The following is a 21,895-nucleotide window of genomic DNA, read 5'->3' as shown; positions in this document are numbered from 1 at the left end:
TTGTCACCTTCCACAGTGACCTTCCATAGTTAAATTCTCCTAGCCTTGACTAACAACAAAAGCGAAGGATTGTTACGAACAAAGCTTCTGCAAAACAATGCCGCCATAATAACACAGCCATCCCCACCGCTGATTACCAAACCACCACTTAAATTTCCACTCCTAACATAAAAGCTCCTCTGTAGAGGACCGGAGGGAACCAGTACTGGACAGTAAAAACCGAGTCATGAGATTGTATCCTTTGACTCGAACAGCTCCTCTGTAACAAGCTGGAAACTTCAGAAAACTCATGAAATTGCAATAAAGCTCAAGCAATAATATCCAGTTCAGCCCATTGTTTCTTATTAAAAAAAATCATTACCAGATTTCCAAAGATAGAAATGAAATTATGTTGCTTCAAAGATACATCCCCACGCAACGGAGATGGAGAGTTTTCATTAAAGGACGTACTACATATTTCGTAATCGGTATCCCTTGACTCGTAGGTATAGCAAGGATCCTCTCTGCATTAGACTGGTTAAATGTCTTCTTTTTTTAATTTTTTTGCAAGATTGAATAGCTGTTTAACTAGTGACTCCTTCCATTGGCATAGATTGTGGTCAAACAAATTCAAATTGATTATTATAAGGATGAGGAGAAGGTGAAAGTCTACAATACTCCGAGTGCCGGGATGCCGTATCCCGAGCTTCCCAGTTGTTGGATTCTCAGCTATTGGATCATCCCGCCCCACCACCACATTCAATGGCCGAAAATTTCGGGAGTACTGTACGGCTTGTACGTTGAAGAAATCGTAAAAGAAGACCTGATTCCAAATGGTAATTTTCCATTTTAAACATTCCTTAAATAGGTATTGGCCACTACCAAAACTTCTCCAAGCCCAAGAGACAATCATCCGACTAAGTATGATTCTAAAAAGAGACATTAGGAAAAAGGAGTGTACAAAAGCTGAAAGAAACCGAAAAATCAAACCGGACCGAACCGGTCGGTTTGGTCCCTTTTTTTTACAAGAGGAAGTTGACAGCAAAAGATGATTGATGGTATCTTCATACAATTTATGCCGTTCATGAATGTCACATAGTTTTGTGGTTAGTGATAATTTTATCTTATTTAGTTTTCTTCCAATCACACTTGTTATGGATCAAATTGGCTGAGAATTAATATATTCCTTGTTACCAAACACCGAATATGTGGTCTTACAAAGTTTTGAATGAACGAACAGTTAGAGAGCTGGATTGCATTGTATAGGACAGTTTAATTATAAAGCAACGTTCAAGTGTTTCCAACCCTGATTTTAAGTAATATAATTCATGAGCTGACAGAGAAAAAGATACCAGTATTTACTTGTTACCAAAAGAAAAAAATAAAATAAAAAATTGAATTCGATTCTGTCATATTTTATGACCATAAAGAGATAGAACCAACCGCAAACAATATTTCCTTTATTCTCACAAACATTATCTTTATATTTTTAATATAACGGAGAAAAAAATAGGTATGTATCAGCACATAAAAATAAAGAAGAACTAAACAAATTAGATTCAACCAAAAGACATTCATTATAGTAGTAGTCAGTTTCCTAACATAGTTGGCAAAATCCAAATTGAGGGCGGCATATGATTATGTGACGGATCAAGAGTGTAATGTGTCCCAAAGCTTCCACTCTCTACATTGAAGATGCCATTGTCACGGCGACCACATGGGGGATGGAAATGAAGGTCAATATAATCATCGGTGTAGTATATAGAATTTGGCTGGCAGCCTGGCCATTTGGAAGCTGAAATACAAATTGAATGGTTATCTCCCAAAAACATGGCGTCTCCGTCCAAGCCCTTCATTTCAACCCGCTTAGGCAAACCCTGTTCAAGTTGCTCTAAGAGCAACTTGAAAACCTTAAACCCTGTAGTTTCATGCTTACAATCATTATGTTCATCATATACCATATTCCTTTGCACAAGAAGTAAATCCCCGCGAGATGATTCAACAAGATACGTCCGATCAAAAACAACATCAGTCTTTGGTGCAATTACCTTCACTTGAGCAGCCATACTCTCCCCAACCCTTTTATTAAGATCAACCATTATGATTCTACTCCAATAATCAACTGCAAAAATATTGTCTTTATAATATATGACATCATGGATGAGGAAAAATCTCTCTCTATCAATGTAAGTCCAAGCTTTGTCTCCTGGCTGAAAGAATGCCAGTGTTTTATTATCACTATAGATAGCACTAACAATATAGTCATTAGGAGATAAAACAGGATCAGCAGACACTGTAGCTTTCATAACTTCAAAATCAACTTCATCCTCAACCGGAGTTGTGTCGTAATATCCGATTTCGGGGTCGATATCAATATCGTCTTCAACGCGGTCGAATTCTGCACGGTCCATAATCGGAGGAAGTTGAATGGTATCGCCAGAGAACGGATTGATTAGGGTTAACGCAAATGATTCTTCAACAGTAAATAACCAACCATGTGAGGAACCAGAAAGCCTCTTTGTGTAAGGTACCCGTAACTGAAAGTCATATAATTTATTGTGAGTGATGCTGTATAGACTACGTCTTTCCTCCGTATTATCTTCTGTAGGAACCATTAAGAATGGAACTTGTCTACCACCCTTCTTTTGAAGGAATTCAACTTTGTTCTCCATTACTACATACTGCCATTCTTTACAGACTACACCAAAGCGAACATAATCGGACAGCGAAACCAGTTTGTCGAGAATCATAGCTAATAAATCCTTAGGAAGCCATGCCCAATCTGACTCCAATAATGAGTTCATTTCCATAGCCAATAGCACTGCAATGTCAAAAAAATCAACTTACACCATGTCTACAATACTATTAATTGGCAACAATCTGAACGCCATTCATAATCTTAAACTAAATGATTCACAAAAAAAAGAAAAAAGAAAGAAACACCCAAAGCGGTAAATCTGGATTTAGTTTGTATTAATTATAAACCTAAATCTGGTGTTATCTATTTATATAAACAAAAAAGAAATATATTAATATATCTAGATACATGAAATATTCCAGCATAAATTTGTTAATCACTACTCACCTGAACTCTGGGCGACGCAAACCAATAGAACAATCAATGCCAAAAACGAACAATGAGTAAAGATTTGACGCTGTACTCACCTATATATATGTGTGTGAAAATTCTTTTCCTAATAAGAAAGCAATTGTTATAGGAAAGTTCTTAGAATCCTAATAGAATAAGGATGAGTCCAAGGTTTTATTTCCTCGTCTCGTCACTCTCCGGTTTTATTTCCTCGTCTCGTCTTATAAGGATAGATATTTATAATAATAATAAATGATAAATTGGAGACACTGCCCAGAAGAAGAAAAAAAATTTACGTACAATACATGATGTAGTTCAATAAAAGAGTGATACCTGTCATGAATTGAATAACAAATCGGGTTAACAGGATGAGGACATATTCAACATGATGATATGGCCGCTAGGATTTTTTATTTGATCCGACAATTCTTATGGTCTGTGCAACACAACTCGGGTCTTTAATCAAACAATTTGATTAGAAATTCGCTCGGATTATGACTTGAAAATCGTGTAACCGATTCGATCCAATCCTTCAAATATATCTATCTATACTATTATATTATATATATTATTTATTAATAATTGATATAGAAAGAGTTTTTAAAATAGTTTATATAAAATTCTAACACAAATTATTTATTTATTATGAGCTTTTATTTATTTTTAATTAATATAAGGTGTTTTGAAGTGTTTCTATAAAACTCAAATTACTTATTTATTATGAATTTTTTAATAAAAGAAAATTTAATTAGTCAAGAAAATATATAAAGAAAATAAATAATTTAGTCTCTCTAATTAGACAAAAAAAATATACAAAAAGAAAGAAAATAAATAATTTAGTCTCTTTAATTAGACAAGAAAATATATATAAAGAAATATTTACGTCTTAGTAGATAAATAAAATATTCAATAATTATATTCACTAACTTGTTGAATAATATTTATTAGTAAAATAAGTATTAGTGAATTGTAATAATAAAAAATAGTCTTGATTTTAATATTGTTTTAGGAGTTTACAGATACATCTATCAATAATTAAATTTCTATTGAAAAGTTTCATTAATAATTTTTATTTATCTCTTTTACTTTGTGTCATTTATATATATATATATATATATATATATATATATATATGTATATGTTCATTGATCATTTTAGAATTTAGCTGATTATATTTTATAGAATAATTTTTTAATTTATTATTGTAAAGATTTTGTAAATTGTCATCATTATTTAATTTTATAATTTGTAATTGTAAATTAATTTTATTGACTATTTGAGAAAATAATTGTTTAATTACTTTGTTGAGTATTAATTTTAAATTAAATTTGATTAGTAAACTTAAATATATATATATATATATATATATATATATATATATATATATATATACTACTCCCTCCATCCCAAAAAAAACAAAAGTACACCTTTCATTATTGGTTGTCTTCAGATCCCTCTGCATTTATTAATTTAACTTTTAACATTTTTTGCCTTGTAAAAATAAAAAATAAAAAATTTATTTGTTGTCCCAAAATAAATATCTCATTTGAAAAGCAAAAGTACTATTTGTTTTGTAACATTACCAATTTAATCTTCTTTTATTAAACTTATAAAAATAAACAATCATATTCATATATGGGACCCACTATATATTTTTTTTTTCTTTTTTTTTTCCTGAATGAAGGATATTTATAAAAAAATTATAAACAATAATGTATATGGAAATACAGTGAAGGCATACCCTCACTTTAGAAATCATAAACTACCCTAAAAAAGGAAAGAGCAAAAAAGAAAGCACTGCTAAGAACAAATTGGTTACAAAATATCCTGAAGGCATACCCCAATGACATCAAGAACCTCCCAAATAATACACTTAGCTAATTCCATTGCATCTCTACATATATCATTATGCATTCTCTCATTTCTTTCTATCCAGATAAAATATAACAGCGCAATAAACAAAATTCTAGACATTTTGTTACTCTTTTCTAAAAAACGTTGATTAAATACCAATACCAAGTTCTGCAAATCCAAGACCCTTTGTAAATTCCATCCAACTATGGCAGAGATACCATTCCAAACCTTCCAAGTAAAATCACAGCTGCAAAATAAATGATCCAGAGTTTCCACACTCTTCAGACATAAATAGCACCTAGATACAATAGAGAAACCTTTATTTTGCAGAAAATTATGAGTTAAAATACCCTCCTGCAAGACCAAAACAGAATGAGTAGACCATCTTGGACGCCCCCCACTCCAGCATAAACCATACCAGCAAACATTATGTCTTGGACTTCTACACACCTCCCAAGCTGCTTTGAAACAAAAATTGGACTTCCATTTTAATTGATCAACTCCCCCAAGTATCCTATGATTGTAAAAAACATGTCTCAACTCCCCTAAGTATTCATTTTAATTGATCAACTCCCACTATAAATATTTTGATAATTACTATCATTATAATAAAAAGAATAATGATAGAAACATCGAACATTTATCCCCAAATAGGCACCGAACCTAACGTGGTGAGAATCAACCACGTCATCTACTTAAAGCTTCCTCAAAAAAAAAAAAAAAAAACTGCAAATGACAAAGATACCCTCATGTTCAGTCTTATTTTCTTTTCATACCCTTCATTTTTCTCTCTTTACGATTCTCTTCACTCTCTCTCAAATTGCTCACCCATCTCTCTCGACTGACATTCTCTTCACTCTCTCTCAAATTTGGGTCTAAATTCTCTCTTTTCCATCCCTTTCAAATTCTGTAACTTTTTCTCTATTTAAAAATTTACCCATCTCCTGTCTATCTCTATGAAAATTTTCTTCACCGTACCTTTTCTCTATCTAAATTTTCTTCCTCTGTAATCATTTTTTCTCTTTAAAAATTTATCCATCTCTTTCTCTCTAAAATCTTGCACGCAAACCTGGATCTCTAAACTTCATCAAAATAGGTTTATTAGTCTATATCATGGTGGCTTATTAACTTGGTCTGGTGTTCTTCAAAGAGAGAAGACAACAAAAAAAATAAATAAATAAGTAGTTGAAGGGTTAAATATATGAATTGAGAAGATGGTGGCCATGGAATACGCAAAATAGAGAATTTTGGAAAGAGAAAGATGAGTGGGGGTACGTAATAAAGATAAAGGAAAATGGGTTATGTAATAAAGATAAGGGCAAAAACTTGGGTTAGAAACTCTAAGAAACATGAACAAGAAAATATGATATGGCAAAGCACGTCAATTTCGGTGCCCATTTGGTGATTTTCGTTCGGTTACTGTATCATTACTCTAATAAAAAAAGGACAAAGCTTGGGTTCTCCCCTAGGAGGACTAACTTCATCTCTTATAAAACTTAGACACGTGTAAAATTAAAATAGTTTAAAATGGGCATTTCCTATCTTTTTACGGGTAAAATCGAACCCAACCTGTATCTGAAACCCTAATCATCATTCTCCTAAGCTCGTTGTGGCAGCCGTCCTCCTCCACTACTCACCATTTCCATTCTTTCTTATATCTTTGCCACAAATTTATTTCCCCAATCCCACTGGTCCATTTCCATACCCCCAATCTCTCTCTATTCAATTCTATCCTTAATCTTTTCCTTTGCATTCTTGTCTGTCTCTTTGACTGCCAATAGGAACAAATATTTTATATCGATATGTGACACAAATATATTATACTCTACAAATTAAAAATTAGGTTTTAGAACTAGAGGACAAGCTAAGATGAGCAAGTATCTACCCCTTAAATCTATCCTCTTGTTCTTGGCAATGCTCTAGTTATGTTATTTGAACTACGTCCAAAGCAGAGAGCTATCATGATCAAACTCTTTGGGCTTTTGAAAACAAATCTGTGAGATATATTTTATAATTGGCTAATTTCGTTGTCAAAACAAGTCCGATCGAGTCATAATTTTTCAGTTCTAAAAATTCAAGATTGAAGATCGGATGCGAATTTGAAGAAATTCAAGTGTTCATGGTATACTACACTCCGAGATGATGATAACAATGTTTTAGGAAGGTATGTGATTGAGTGAGAACACTTTAGGGAGTTCAGAAGATTGAAGGAAACAGAGATTTCACTTCTGTCCACTGGGAACCAGTAGGAGAATCCTTGAACCGGTAGCAAAACCTTGGTTCACAGTAGAATTCTTCCAGACTTTATGGATTTCGATTTGGATTTGGATTTAGGAGTCCCTAGTTTACGGGATTCCCGAGTTGTAATAACTAAGATTATGGATTTAAGCTTCATTTAATGATAGTTTTTCATTTCGCCATTATTTCTTTCATTATTGTATATTGTATTCTGTATTTGCTTATTACTAGGTACTTGATGTCTCCTAATTTTTATGTATAAGCCTAGCCAACTTATATATAAAAATTAAGGGGTATCACAATGAGTTTTCCTAATAATTTTGTAAGCATCTTATATACATGCTTCTAAATCTCATACATATTTCACATATAAACATTTCATATATGTGCTTTACTTCACATACGCATTTTATTTACATGGCCATGTAACACATTCTTCATCATTTAAACACATAAGAATGTAACAAGTAAGCACTGGACAGTAAAAACCGAGTCATGAGATTGTATCCTTTGACTCGAACAGCTCCTCTGTAACAAGCTGGATGGAAACTTCAGAAAACTCATGAAATTGCAATAAAGCTCAAGCAATAATATCCAGTTCAGCCCATTGTTTCTTATTAAAAAAATCATTACCAGATTTCCAAAGATAGAAATGAAATTATGTTGCTTCAAAGATACATCCCCACGCAACGGAGATGAAGAGTTTTCATTAAAGGATGTACTACATATTTCGGAATCGGTATCCCTTGACTCGTAGGTATAGCAAGGATCCTCTCTGCATTAGACTGGTTAAATGTCTTCTTTTTTTAATTTTTTTGCATGATTGAATAGCTGTTTAACTAGTGACTCCTTCCATTGGCATAGATTGTGGTCAAACAAATTCAAATTGATTATTATAAGGATGAGGAGAAGGTGAAAGTCTACAATACTCCGAGTGCCGGGATGCCGTATCCTGAGCTTCCCAGTTGTTGGATTCTCAGCTATTGGATCATCCCGCCCCACCACCACATTCAATGGCCGAAAATTTCGGGAGTACTGTACGGCTTGTACGTTGAAGAAATCGTAAAAGAAGACCTGATTCCAAATGGTAATTTTCCATTTTAAACATTCCTTAAATAGGTATTGGCCACTACCAAAACTTCTCCAAGCCCAAGAGACAATCATCCGACTAAGTATGATTCTAAAAAGAGACATTAGGAAAAAGGAGTGTACAAAAGCTGAAAGAAACCGAAAAATCAAACCGGACCGAACCGGTCGGTTTGGTCCCTTTTTTTTACAAGAGGAAGTTGACAGCAAAAGATGATTGATGGTATCTTCATACAATTTATGCCGTTCATGAATGTCACATAGTTTTGTGGTTAGTGATAATTTTATCTTATTTAGTTTTCTTCCAATCACACTTGTTATGGATCAAATTGGCTGAGAATTAATATATTCCTTGTTACCAAACACCGAATATGTGGTCTTACAAAGTTTTGAATGAACGAACAGTTAGAGAGCTGGATTGCATTGTATAGGACAGTTTAATTATAAAGCAACGTTCAAGTGTTTCCAACCCTGATTTTAAGTAATATAATTCATGAGCTGACAGAGAAAAAGATACCAGTATTTACTTGTTACCAAAAGAAAAAAATAAAATAAAAAATTGAATTCGATTCTGTCATATTTTATGACCATAAAGAGATAGAACCAACCGCAAACAATATTTCCTTTATTCTCACAAACATTATCTTTATATTTTTAATATAACGGAGAAAAAAATAGGTATGTATCAGCACATAAAAATAAAGAAGAACTAAACAAATTAGATTCAACCAAAAGACATTCATTATAGTAGTAGTCAGTTTCCTAACATAGTTGGCAAAATCCAAATTGAGGGCGGCATATGATTATGTGACGGATCAAGAGTGTAATGTGTCCCAAAGCTTCCACTCTCTACATTGAAGATGCCATTGTCACGGCGACCACATGGGGGATGGAAATGAAGGTCAATATAATCATCGGTGTAGTATATAGAATTTGGCTGGCAGCCTGGCCATTTGGAAGCTGAAATACAAATTGAATGGTTATCTCCCAAAAACATGGCGTCTCCGTCCAAGCCCTTCATTTCAACCCGCTTAGGCAAACCCTGTTCAAGTTGCTCTAAGAGCAACTTGAAAACCTTAAACCCTGTAGTTTCATGCTTACAATCATTATGTTCATCATATACCATATTCCTTTGCACAAGAAGTAAATCCCCGCGAGATGATTCAACAAGATACGTCCGATCAAAAACAACATCAGTCTTTGGTGCAATTACCTTCACTTGAGCAGCCATACTCTCCCCAACCCTTTTATTAAGATCAACCATTATGATTCTACTCCAATAACCAACTGCAAAAATATTGTCTTTATAATATATGACATCATGGATGAGGAAAAATCTCTCTCTATCAATGTAAGTCCAAGCTTTGTCTCCTGGCTAAAAGAATGCCAGTGTTTTATTATCACTATAGATAGCACTAACAATATAGTCATTAGGAGATAAAACAGGATCAGCAGACACTGTAGCTTTCATAACTTCAAAATCAACTTCATCCTCAACAGGTGTTGTGTCGTAATATCCAATTTCGGGGTCGATATCAATATAGTCTTCAACGTGGTCAAATTCTGCACGGTCCATAATCGGAGGAAGCTGAATGGTATCGCCAGAGAATGGATTGATTAGGGGTTACGCAAATGATTCTTCTAACAGTAAATAACCAACCATGTGAGGAACCAAAAAGCCTCTTTGTGTAAGGTACCCGTAACTGAAAGTCATATAATTTATTGTGAGTGATGCTGTATAGACTACGTCTTTCCTCCCTATTATCTTCTGTAGGAACCATTAAGAATGGAACTTGTCTACAACACTTCTTTTGAAGGAATTCAACTTTGTTCTCCATTACTACATACTGCCATTCTTTACAGACTACACCAAAGCGAACATAATCGGACAGCAAAACCAGTTTGTCGAGAATCGTAGCTAATAAATCCTTAGGAAGCCATGCCCAATCTGATTCCAATAATGAGTTCATTTCCATAGCCAATAGCACTGCAATGTCAAAAAAATCAACTTACACCATGTCTACAATACTATTAATTGGCAACAATCTGAACGCCATTCATAATCTTAAACTAAATGATTCACAAAAAAAAAGAAAAAAGAAAAAGAAACACCCAAAGCGGTAAATCTGGATTTAGTTTGAATTAATTATAAACCTAAATCTGGTGTTATCTATTTATATAAACAAAAAAGAAATATATTAATATATCTAGATACATGAAATATTCCAGCATAAATTTGTTCATCACTACTCACCTGAACTCTGGGCGATGCAAACCAATAGAACAATCAATGCCAAAAACGAACAATGAGTAAAGATATGACGCTGTACTCACCTATATATATGTGTGTGATAATTCTTTTCCCAATAAGAAAGCAATTGTTATAGGAAAGTTCTTAGAATCCTAATAGAATAAGGACGAGTCCAAGGTTTTATTTCCTCGTCTTGTCACTCTCCGGTTTTATTTCCTCGTCTCGTCTTATAAGGATAGATATTTATAATAATAATAAATGATAAATTGGAGACACTATCCAGAAGAAGAAAAAAAATATATATGTACAATACATGATGTAGTTCAATAAAAGAGTGATACCTGTCATGAATTGAATAACAAATCGGGTTAACTGGATGAGGACATATTCAACATGATGATATGGCCGCTAGGATTTTTTATTTGATCCGACAATTCTTATGGTCTGTGCAACACAACTCGGGTTCGCTCGGATTAGGATTGAAAATCGTGTAACCGATTCGATCCAATCCTTCAAATATATCTATCTATACTATTATATTATATATTTTATTTATTAATTTATATACAAAGAGTTTTTAAAATAGTTTATATAAAATTCTAACACAAATTATTTATTTATTATGAGCTTTTATTTATTTTTAATTAATATAAGGTGTTTTGAAGTGTTTCTATAAAACTCAAATTACTTATTTATTATGAATTTTTTAATAAAAGAAAATTTAATTAGGCAAGAATATATATAAAGAAAATTAATAATTTAGTCTCTCTAATTAGACAAAAAAAAATATACAAAAAGAAAGAAAATAAATAATTTAGTCTCTTTAATTAGACAAGAAAATAATATATAAAGAAATATTTACGTCTTAGTAGATAAATAAAATATTCAATAATTATATTTACTAACTTGTTGAATAATATTTATTAGTAAAATAAGTATTAGTGAATTGTAATAATAAAAAATAGTCTTCATTTTAATATTGTTTTAGGAGTTTATAGATACATCTATCAATAATTAAATTTCTATTGAAAAGTTTCATTAATAATTTTTATTTATCTCTTTTACTTTGTGTCATTTATATATATATATATATATATATATATATATATATATATATATATATATGTATGTATATGTTCATTGATCATTTTAGAATTTAGCTGATTATATTTTATAGAATAATTTTATAATATATTATTGTATAGATTTTGTAAATTGTCATCATTATTTAATTTTATAATTTGTAATTGTAAATTAATTTTATTGACTATTTGAGAAAATAATTGTTTAATTACTTTGTTGAGTATTAATTTTAAATTAAATTTGATTAGTAAAATTAAATATATATATATATATATATACTACTCACTCCATCCCAAAAAAAACAAAAGTACACCTTTCATTATTGGTTGTCTTCAGATCCCTCTGCATTTATTAATTTAACTTTTAACATTTTTTGCCTTGTAAAAATAAAAAATAAAAAATTTATTTGTTGTCCCAAAATAAATATCTCATTTGAAAAGCAAAAGTACTATTTGTTTTGTAACGTTACCAATTTAATCTTCTTTTATTAAACTTATAAAAATAAACAATCATATTCATATATGGGACCCACTATAAATTTTTTTTTTTCTTTTTTTTTTTCCTGAATGAAGGATATTTATAAAAAAATTATAAACAATAATGTATATGGAAATACAATGAAGGCATACCCTCACTTTAGAAATCATAAACTACCCTAAAAAAGGAAAGAGCAGAAAAGAAAGCACTGCTAAGAACAAATTGGTTACAAAATATCCTGAAGGCATACCCCAATGACATCAAGAACATCCCAAATAATACACTTAGCTAATTCCATTGCATCTCTACATATATCATTATGCATTCTCTCATTTCTTTCTATCCAGATAAAATATAACAACGCAGTAAACAAAATTCTAGACATTTTGTTACTCTTTCCTAAAAAACGTTGATTAAATACCATTACCAAGTTCTGCAAATCCAAGACCTTTTTTAAATTCCATCCAACTATGGCAAAGATACCATTCCAAACCTTCCAAGTAAAATCACAGCTGCAAAATAAATGATCCAGAGTTTCCACACTCTTAAGACATAAATAGCACCTAGATACAATAGAGAAACCTTTATTTTGCAGAAAATTATGAGTCAAAATACCCTCCTGCAAGACCAAAACAGAATGAGTAGACCATCTTGGACGCCCCCCACTCCAGCATAAACCATACCAGCAAACATTATGTCTTGGACTTCTACACACCTCCCAAGCTGCTTTGAAACAAAAATTGGACTTCCATTTTAATTGATCAACTCCCCCAAGTATCCTATGATTGTAAAAACATGTCTCAACTCCCCCAAGTATTCATTTTAATTAATCAACTCCCACTATAAATATTTTGATAATTACTATCATTATAATAAAAAGAATAATGATAGAAACATCGAACATTTATCCCCAAATAGGCACCGAACCTAACGTGGTGAGAATCAACCACGTCATCTACTTAAAGCTTCCTCAAAAAAAAAAAAAAACTGCAAATGACAAAGATACCCTCATGTTCAGTCTTATTTTCTTTTCATACCCTTCATTTTTCTCTCTTTACGATTCTCTTCACTCTCTCTCAAATTGCTCACCCATCTCTCTCGACTGACATTCTCTTCACTCTCTCTCAAATTTGGGTCTAAATTCTCTCTTTTCCATCCCTTTCAAATTCTGTAACTTTTTCTCTATTTAAAAATTTACCCATCTCCTGTCTATCTCTATGAAAATTTTCTTCACCGTACCTTTTCTCTATCTAAATTTTCTTCCTCTGTAATCATTTTTTCTCTTTAAAAATTTATCCATCTCTTTCTCTCTAAAATCTTGCACGCAAACCTGGATCTCTAAACTTCATCAAAATAGGTTTATTAGTCTATATCATGGTGGCTTATTAACTTGGTCTGGTGTTCTTCAAAGAGAGAAGACAAAAAAAAATAATAATAATAAGTAGTTGAAGGGTTAAATATTTGAATTGAGAAGATGGTGGCCATGGAATACGCAAAATAGAGAATTTTGGAAAGAGAAAGAGGAATGGGGGTACGTAATAAAGATAAAGGAAAATGGGTTATGTAATAAAGATAAGGGCAAAAACTTGGGTTAGAAACTCTAAGAAACATGAACAAGAAAATATGATATGGCAAAGCACGTCAATTTCGGTGCCCATTTGGTGATTTTCGTTCAGTTACTGTATCATTACTCTAATAAAAAAAGGACAAAGCTTGGGTTCTCCCCTAGGAGGACTAACTTCATCTCTTATAAAATTTAGACACGTGTAAAATTAAAATAGTTTCAAATGGGCATTTCCTATCTTTTTACGGGTAAAATCGAACCCAACCTGTATCTGAAACCCTAATCATCATTCTCCTAAGCTCGTTGTGGCCGCCGTCCTCCTCCACTACTCACCATTTCCATTCTTTCTTATATCTTTGCCACAAATTTATTTCCCCAATCCCACTGGTCCATTTCCATACCCCCAATCTCTCTCTATTCAATTCTATCCTTAATCTATTCCTTTGCATTCTTGTCTGTCTCTTTGACTGCCAATAGGAACAAATATTTTATATCGATATGTGACACAAATATATATACTCTATAAATTAAAAATTAGATTTTAGAACTAGAGGACAAGCTAAGATGAGCAAGTATCTACCCCTTAAATCTATCCTCTTGTTCTTGGCAATGCTCTAGTTATGTTATTTGAACTACGTCCGAAGCAGAGAGCTATCATGATCAAACTCTTTGGGCTTTTGAAAACAAATCTGTGAGATATATTTTATAATTGGCTAATTTCGTTGTCAAAACAAGTCCGATCGAGTCATAATTTTTCAGTTCTAAAAATTCAAGATTGAAGATCAGATGCGAATTTGAAGAAATTCAAGTGTTCATGGTATACTACATTCCGAGATGATGATAACAATGTTTTAGGAAGGTATGTGATTGAGTGAGAACACTTTAGGGAGTTCAGAAGATTGAAGGAAACAGAGATTTCACTTCTGTCCATTGGGAACCGGTAGGAGAATCTTTGAACCGGTAGCAAAACCTTGGTTCACAGTAGAATTCTTCCAGACTTTATGGATTTTGATTTGGATTTGGATTTAGGAGTCCCTAGTTTACGGGATTCCCGAGTTGTAATAACTAAGATTATGGATTTAAGCTTCATTTAATGATAGTTTTTCATTTCGCCATTATTTCTTTCATTATTGTATATTGTATTCTGTATTTGTTTATTACTAAGTACTTGATGTCTCCTAATTTTTATGTATAAGCCTAGCCAACTTATATATAAAAATTAAGGGGTATCACAATGAGTTTTCCTAATAATTTTGTAAGCATCTTATATACATGCTTCTAAATCTCATACATATTTCACATATAAACATTTCATATATGTGCTTTACTTCACATACGCATTTTATTTACATGGCCATGTAACAAATTCTTCATCCTTTAAACACATAAGAATGTAACAAGTAAGCATGCTTCTCAAAACATTAAACACTTTAGCATGAAACACATAGTTAATCCAAGTAAATTCTTCACCCCATCTAGGTAAGCCATTACCCGGCATCCTAAAGGTTTTCAAACCTTTACTCTGATACCAAATCTGTAACGACCTAAACCCGGAGGTCCAGATCACTAACCGGGTCCTAGTCGGACTTGGAGACAACTAAGGGTAAAATGGTCGTTTCTAAATAATTGAGAGGAGTGGGTTGAATCTAAATGAGTCAAAGATATCCATTTAGGTCATCACAGCTATATAAACCTATTTCATATGGTTCAAGGTGCATGAACACTATTCACATGATTAGCCCCTTCTGGTTTAGAAGATTTCTGGAGTAGTATACACTAAAATGATAATAACTTTCACTATAGTTGGAATTTTGGAATGAAATTGGTATCATTGGAAATCTGACTCAAAATAATTGAGTTTAGATTTAAATTTGACCCAATTCGGTTTAGAAATGAAGAAGACATGGCTGTATGAAGTTGGGTTAAGACTGTAAGTGACTGAAAGTTCCATTTGGCAAAAAATGGAAGATCAGCAAGCTGACAGTGAGGGTCCAAAATGCCCTTAAATCAGAAGAGGTCAAGAGAAGCTACAATGACTGTCCACATCTGAGATCAAAAACGGGCTACCAAACGAATTTTTCTGGAAAAACACGAAGAAGAAACCCCTCTCGGAATCAAATTTTCTACCCAGTGTCGCGAGAGAAAATGAAAAAAACTCGCTGTAAAATGCCCAAAATGTCCCTCCATGAAATCTGGTCATGAGGGTTAAAAAGCTTCTAAAATACAAAACTGAGAGCTGAACTTTGCGAGGGATTTTCGGTACTAAGACGACATTTTCTGAAAAAATGCGAAGAAGAAACCCCCCGTAAAATCACGTTTTCTAAGTGACCATATGAAGACCGGAATTCACTTTCGAAGAAAAATCCCAAAATACCCTAAAATCATATTATGCAATAAAAATGTAAAATAAGTCTATAAGAGGCTCAAATCACCAAGGATGAGGTTTTTCTTAAAAACGATCATGCACGCAAACGTAACTTACCCATTAGGACATACTACAATGGTCCACGGCTTAAAAATATCGCCGATGCAAAAATTCGACCCCCCTATAGCCAAAAAGGCAAAAATGAACTAGAAATGGGAAATTTGAAAACTAAAATTAATAAATGATTTCAAATTACCGTTTGGCCCTTGGCCACACTTCATCCATATTAAATAAGTCCTAATGAATGTGCTCATGCACACTTTGCATCACCCAATTTGGAAATGAACCCTTAAAGGCTCGAATTTTACTATTTTAGCTCAAAATGCAAAGTATGAAACTAAAATGCAAAAATGAAAACAAAATGGTGATTGGCCCTTGGCCACACCTCATACATATTAAATGAATGCTAGATAATGAATTTCATACCCGATGCACACTCCGGTGCAAAAATGTCATGCTAAAACCCTAATTTCTGATATATTCTCATTAAAGGCAAGATTTCAACATTTATGAATATACATGAATTTCAAATATGGTTTGGCCCTTAGCCTCATATCATATACATAAAATGATAATCAAAAAGTGTGCTTGGGCACACATTACAAGTTTAGAATCAAATATACACATTTGACAAATAAGGCTACAAATGGCTTTTCAAGCCAACCTTTACAAGAATGGAACCTTCAAGTCCACAAATCATCCAAGTATAACGAGAATCTCAACCTTGATTCCTGTACCTGAAAAATGTCCTCACTACATGGATGAGTAACATAAAACTACTCGTAGGAAATGAGCATGCATCGACCTAACATTTTACAAAGTTATTACATTAACTTAAAACAATTCAAAAGGGTCATGCCACCTAACGTCTATGTCAGAGGTGAGACTCAGGGAGCATCTTAAGCTACCTTAAAATATTTCTAGCATAAATCACATCATTCATGCAATTTAAACAATACAGAAGCATGTTATACAAAGCAACAAGATATAGATCCTCAAAGCCATTGACTTGAAATCTAAAATGTGAAAACAACTAAAGTGGGTCATGTTACCTAACGTCTATGTTCCAAATGAATCTATAGATCATTCCTAAGTTGCATTTGAACAATATAGCATAGATGTACTTAACAACATCAAAAACCTGCAATGATTCATTAGAAATCATAATACCTGAATGTACTTAACAACATCAAAACCTGCAATGACTCATTAGAAATCATAATGCCTGAATATACTTAACAACATTAAATCGTCAATAATCAAAACCACAAGTCACAATTAAACATTGGTTGCCAACTTGGAATTGAATGCGAAATCAAGTAATGGAAGACTTGGACATCAAATCTTGGATAAAGCCAAGACCTAAACGGTTATTCCAAGTATTAACCCCTGGGAATACCACCCTAAGTGCGCACTATAAAATAGGGAGAACTCATACCTCCCGTACTAGAGCCAAACTCTAGCCATGTCTCTGTAACAATGTCCCAAGTGACTCCAAAATAAATAAGTTAACAACTTATATACGAAATATATATAAAGCACGAAACTACATTCCATGCACAAGTAGGTTGTAACCACACAACTCATGCTCTAAATCCACAACTACTATAGGATGACAAATGTCGAATCTTCATAGCGTGATTCGTTACGCGCTATAATAACATCACATGTCGAATCTTCAATGTGCGATTCGTTACACGCTATAACAATATAATTCAATATTGAAAACATAAATTGAAGAATCTAATACAAGTCCAAAATCATGATTTAAATATACAATCAGTGTCAAACATATGATTAAATCATTAACGCAATAGAAATGAAAATTAATTACATAACCTAATTAATGTCTCTAAGTTTCAAATCTCAATTAAATGACTCCTAATTAACACATGTTAAACGACATAGCATGGTCATTACATATACCACATCAAAAACTTAATTAGGTCATTGAAACAATAAAGTGGAATTTAATTAAATCATGATAATTAAATCCCTAACTTCTAAAGCAACTTCAAATGGTCCTAATTTAATATATGTAAGTATATAAGTCCTAGTCATACAAATATCAAGTTAAAAACTCAATTAAGCCAATGAAACCTTTAAATAGATTTTAATTAATTCTTTTAATTAGAATCTCTAGATTTTCAAACTTATCCAAATGGTCTCAAATTAAAGTATGTTAAATAACATGCCAATACTCAATTTAAAAACATAACATAAGTTAATTTCATGCAAGGTACGTCATGAGAATTAAACTTTTACCAATGATAATTATTAAATAAAAAATGCAATTCTTATTCAATTAATCCCAATTTAATATATGTTAACAAACATATTAAGGCCTAATTTATCATCATGCCATAATTCAATTCTAAATTACGTACATCCTTGTAAATTAAATCTTATATAAAGAAATAAATATTACTAATTATCTAGATTTGATACAAGGCATGCGAACAAGTTGTATAATCATAGAAAACACTTAATACAACACATACATAATCCTAAAACATCCCCTACCTCAATTTGAGATGGAAATCTCAAAAGCCACAAAAATGAAACGGCTCCAAATCCGACAATATTTCGGGGTTTTGTCGAGGACAACGTCGTGAACATTAAACTCCAAAGAGGACCTACCAAAATTCTAACTTGACCTCAAACCCGAACTCAAAAATTGGCCAAAAATGGGGTTCTAATAAGAGGAAAAGATGCGCGTAGTCAAGATAAACACAAAACGCAAAGGCACTATGACTTTTTAACAAAGAGAAAAAGGTTTAATTGGGAAAAGAAGGGTGTCAGCCCCCCCTTGGGCTGCCATGGGAGTTGCTGGTCGTGCATGAAGAGGGGAGAAGATAACTTTTTTAATTTTATAACCCCCTATTTATAGGAAAACCATAAAAGTGCCCCGAAAGGGCCTTGTCGGATCCGAAAAAGTGGAATTTGAGCAAACGCGCTCAAACGGCAAAACTCCATGAACTAAAAAAAACCAAAATGAGAAAATATGAACAACAAAAGAAACGGCGTCAAAAACTGAGTCCCGAGTAGAGAGATATGCCCCGAACAAGTTTCGGCGGCAACCGGGGCCAGAAACCCTAAAACTGGAAAAAAAAAATGACTAGAAGGGAATTCTAAGAGTACGTGACTCGACAAAAAGTAAAAATAAATCTCGTACAAGGATCCAGGTTCAAAATAAGGTATTTAGCAATAACTTTAATTAATTGCACAATGGCCCCTCCAAAAAATGAAAACTACACTAATGACCCTAGATTTAAAATATCTTCAAAAAATATTTTCTTAAAAACCCATGAAATAAAATATCTTCAAAATATATTTACGAAAAACACCCCAAAAAAAGAAAAAGATTCTGAAAAAGTATGCATCCATGCCCCTGTGGACACCGGGAGCAACCAGAGTACTTTACTACAAAAGTAAAGATACGTATTTCGTGAAAACCACTTAGAATGAAGATACGTGAAGTCAAAAACCAACTCTGAACACAAAAAGTGAGGTTATGCCAATAAAGTGACAAACGGGGAAAAGATAAAATAGGGAAAAGGACGAAAAGTGAATAGTGTCGAAAAACGAAAAATATGGAAATGACTCGGTCCTTAAAGGAAGTTGTCAATCCAGGGGAAAGAGTCTCAGAAACCATTTTCGAACACTCGAGACGACACTAAGTGATGAGCAACCAAACACCGAAAGGAAAAGACAACGGAAAAAATTTATCCGTAAATTTTGAGGAAAAAGGAAAGGAAGAAAATGACCGGGTCATTACACCTTTCCAGCCAGCTGACAGCACCTGGGAGTGACAAAAACTGGCCTATAAATGTGATTTTAACCCTGTTCAAGTACCCAAACAACTTGGAATTCTAATAGCTTCACTTGTGACATTGAATATGGTTAAAATCTGCCTCAAAACAACCATAAACATATATACATTAATAAAATAACATCCGTACAGCAAGGCGAGATCATAATACACCATTAGACATCCAGATAAATTCGTTTACATTGACCTTGAATACATGAAACAACAAAACATAAACTTCCTAATTTTGTATAATCAAGTATAGGTGTAGCTTCATCTTCATCACTTCGAGTCCTAAAAATGTTTAAAGTAAAGGGTGAACACCACCGCTCTGTAGAAGATGCCTAAGGCGCAAACTTTGGACTTCATCGAGCCACACATCACACATAAGGGATAATGGGAAAACCGGGATCATACTTTGGGGTTTTCACAACATTTAATTCACAAACAATCTCAACAATAGTAATTAAGCATTTCATCACAAGTATGCATAGAATGTAATGCAATGTCTCATGATTTCCCTTTCCCGACCTTAGTCTCAACCGACTCCAAACTTGGCCTTTACCGACCTCAATTCCCACCTACGCTAACCGACTTTACCGAGCTAGGATTGACATTATCCCTGACCTCTTGGCCATTTGGGGCCTAGTATCAACATTTTCACATCCTACACCGAACCGCGCCCCTCCCTAGGTCGTGTTAGCACCGGGCTCGCGATACTCGGTTCATTTCTAGATTTTTCTGTCATGCCCATCCTAAGATGGCTAACTTGTCAATTTCCTCAAACTTCCTCACCATTGTAGAATGGCCCATTGTACTACTCATTTAAAATTCCCCATATGCCATGCAGATGCATCAATGGTATGAAAATGGCATTCTCAAGTACATTAACTCAACATGGCATTTCATTAGAAATTAAATATCACCATAGCATTTTCCACAATAAAATCACAAGCATGTTATTCTCATTTAATTTAATCATAAGCATGCTCTTCATAAAATCATATCATCACAAATCATGCTATAATCATCATTTAAACAACTTTTGCACCAAGGCCATGTTATACACATTTTTGGCATGAAAATAATCACATCCTTGCATTATACACTAGCATGCTTTAAAAATCAACACATAGTCATTTTAAATTTGTATTTCTATACATAAGAACAAATTTAAGGAGGTTTAAGTATTTTTATTTAATGAAAGGCAAAGTTTGAAGGCTTGGAAAACCCCTACCTCAAGTGCTAGCCAAACAAGGCCTTAGGAAGCCCTAACTTTCGAAATTCTCCAAACCCATGCCAGAATGGTGTCAAATGGAAGCTCTCTTCAAGCTCATCAACCTTCCCTTCTTGGCCTTCTACCAAATCTCACTCTAAACCCCTCAATTTCTAGCTTGAAACAGTATGTATATGTATATAAGTGTAGATATAGAGATAGAATGAGAAAGGTAGATAGAGAAAGGGGAAATGCCGAATGAAGAGGAAGAGAGGAATAGGTTCTGTCTTACAAACCCATGAATGTCTCTCATTGAGCCACTTGTTAACACTTGTGTGGATTCCACTTTTTGGTGAGATTACTCTTTAGCCCTTATTTTTCCATTATAACTCCTATGTCCGAATAAATATCTCCCATAATATATACTTACATATATATGTATATGTGTGTGTAATGTCCACAATACCCTTCACTGAAAATGAAAAACCGGGAGAAATTCCCGAGCCTGGAAATCGTCCCAATTTTTAAAAATTCTAAAAATGACACCATCACTTTTAATTGATTTAAAATAAATTAAAATGCATTTCTAAAACCATCGGCTTGAAAAATGACCGAAACAGCCCTCGGGGCCCGCTGGAGCGCAAAAATGAGGCACAGAAAATAAATAAAATAAAAATTCAAAAAAATCTAAAAAAATCCAGGACATTACAATCTATCCTCTTTAAAAAGATTTCATCCACGAAATCTACCCTCCTTAAGAAGGAGGCCCACAACCGTTCCCCTTTTCGGAGAACATCTCACAAAACCAGCAAGACTATGACCT

At 33.1% G+C, this 21,895-nt stretch overlaps 2 protein-coding genes across 2 annotated transcripts; both read right to left on the bottom strand.

The window, feature by feature from the left end:
* Positions 1-1,183: 1,183 nt before the first annotated feature.
* Positions 1,184-3,022, bottom strand: LOC132290651 (putative F-box protein At3g25750). Its single transcript, XM_059790132.1, has one exon. It carries the CDS (start codon positions 2,787-2,789, stop codon positions 1,569-1,571), a length of 1,221 nt encoding a protein of 406 aa, XP_059646115.1. The 5' UTR covers positions 2,790-3,022; the 3' UTR covers positions 1,184-1,568.
* A 5,977-nt stretch (positions 3,023-8,999) lies between these two features.
* Positions 9,000-10,232, bottom strand: LOC132290649 (uncharacterized; the record flags this gene model as incomplete). Its single annotated transcript, XM_059790130.1, has 3 exons — positions 9,000-9,620; positions 9,666-9,833; positions 9,943-10,232. Coding segments are annotated over 3 exons (1,079 nt in total), but the record flags the coding sequence as incomplete, so codon positions are not given.
* Positions 10,233-21,895: the final 11,663 nt, after the last annotated feature.

Source organism: Cornus florida, unplaced genomic scaffold (assembly GCF_030987335.1).
Source record: "Cornus florida cultivar Cherokee Brave unplaced genomic scaffold, ASM3098733v1 CherokeeBrave_3.0.0_Hap2_scaffold_260, whole genome shotgun sequence".
Classification (NCBI taxonomy): domain Eukaryota; kingdom Viridiplantae; phylum Streptophyta; class Magnoliopsida; order Cornales; family Cornaceae; genus Cornus; species Cornus florida.
The sequence above is the reverse complement of the archived record's forward strand: the minus strand, read 5'-3'. Positions and strand labels throughout refer to the sequence as shown.

Coding starts and splice junctions, on each gene's coding strand:
- LOC132290651 (XM_059790132.1), bottom strand. CDS start 2,789: ATGGAAATGAACTCATTATTGGAGTCAGATTGGGCATGGCTTCCTAAG.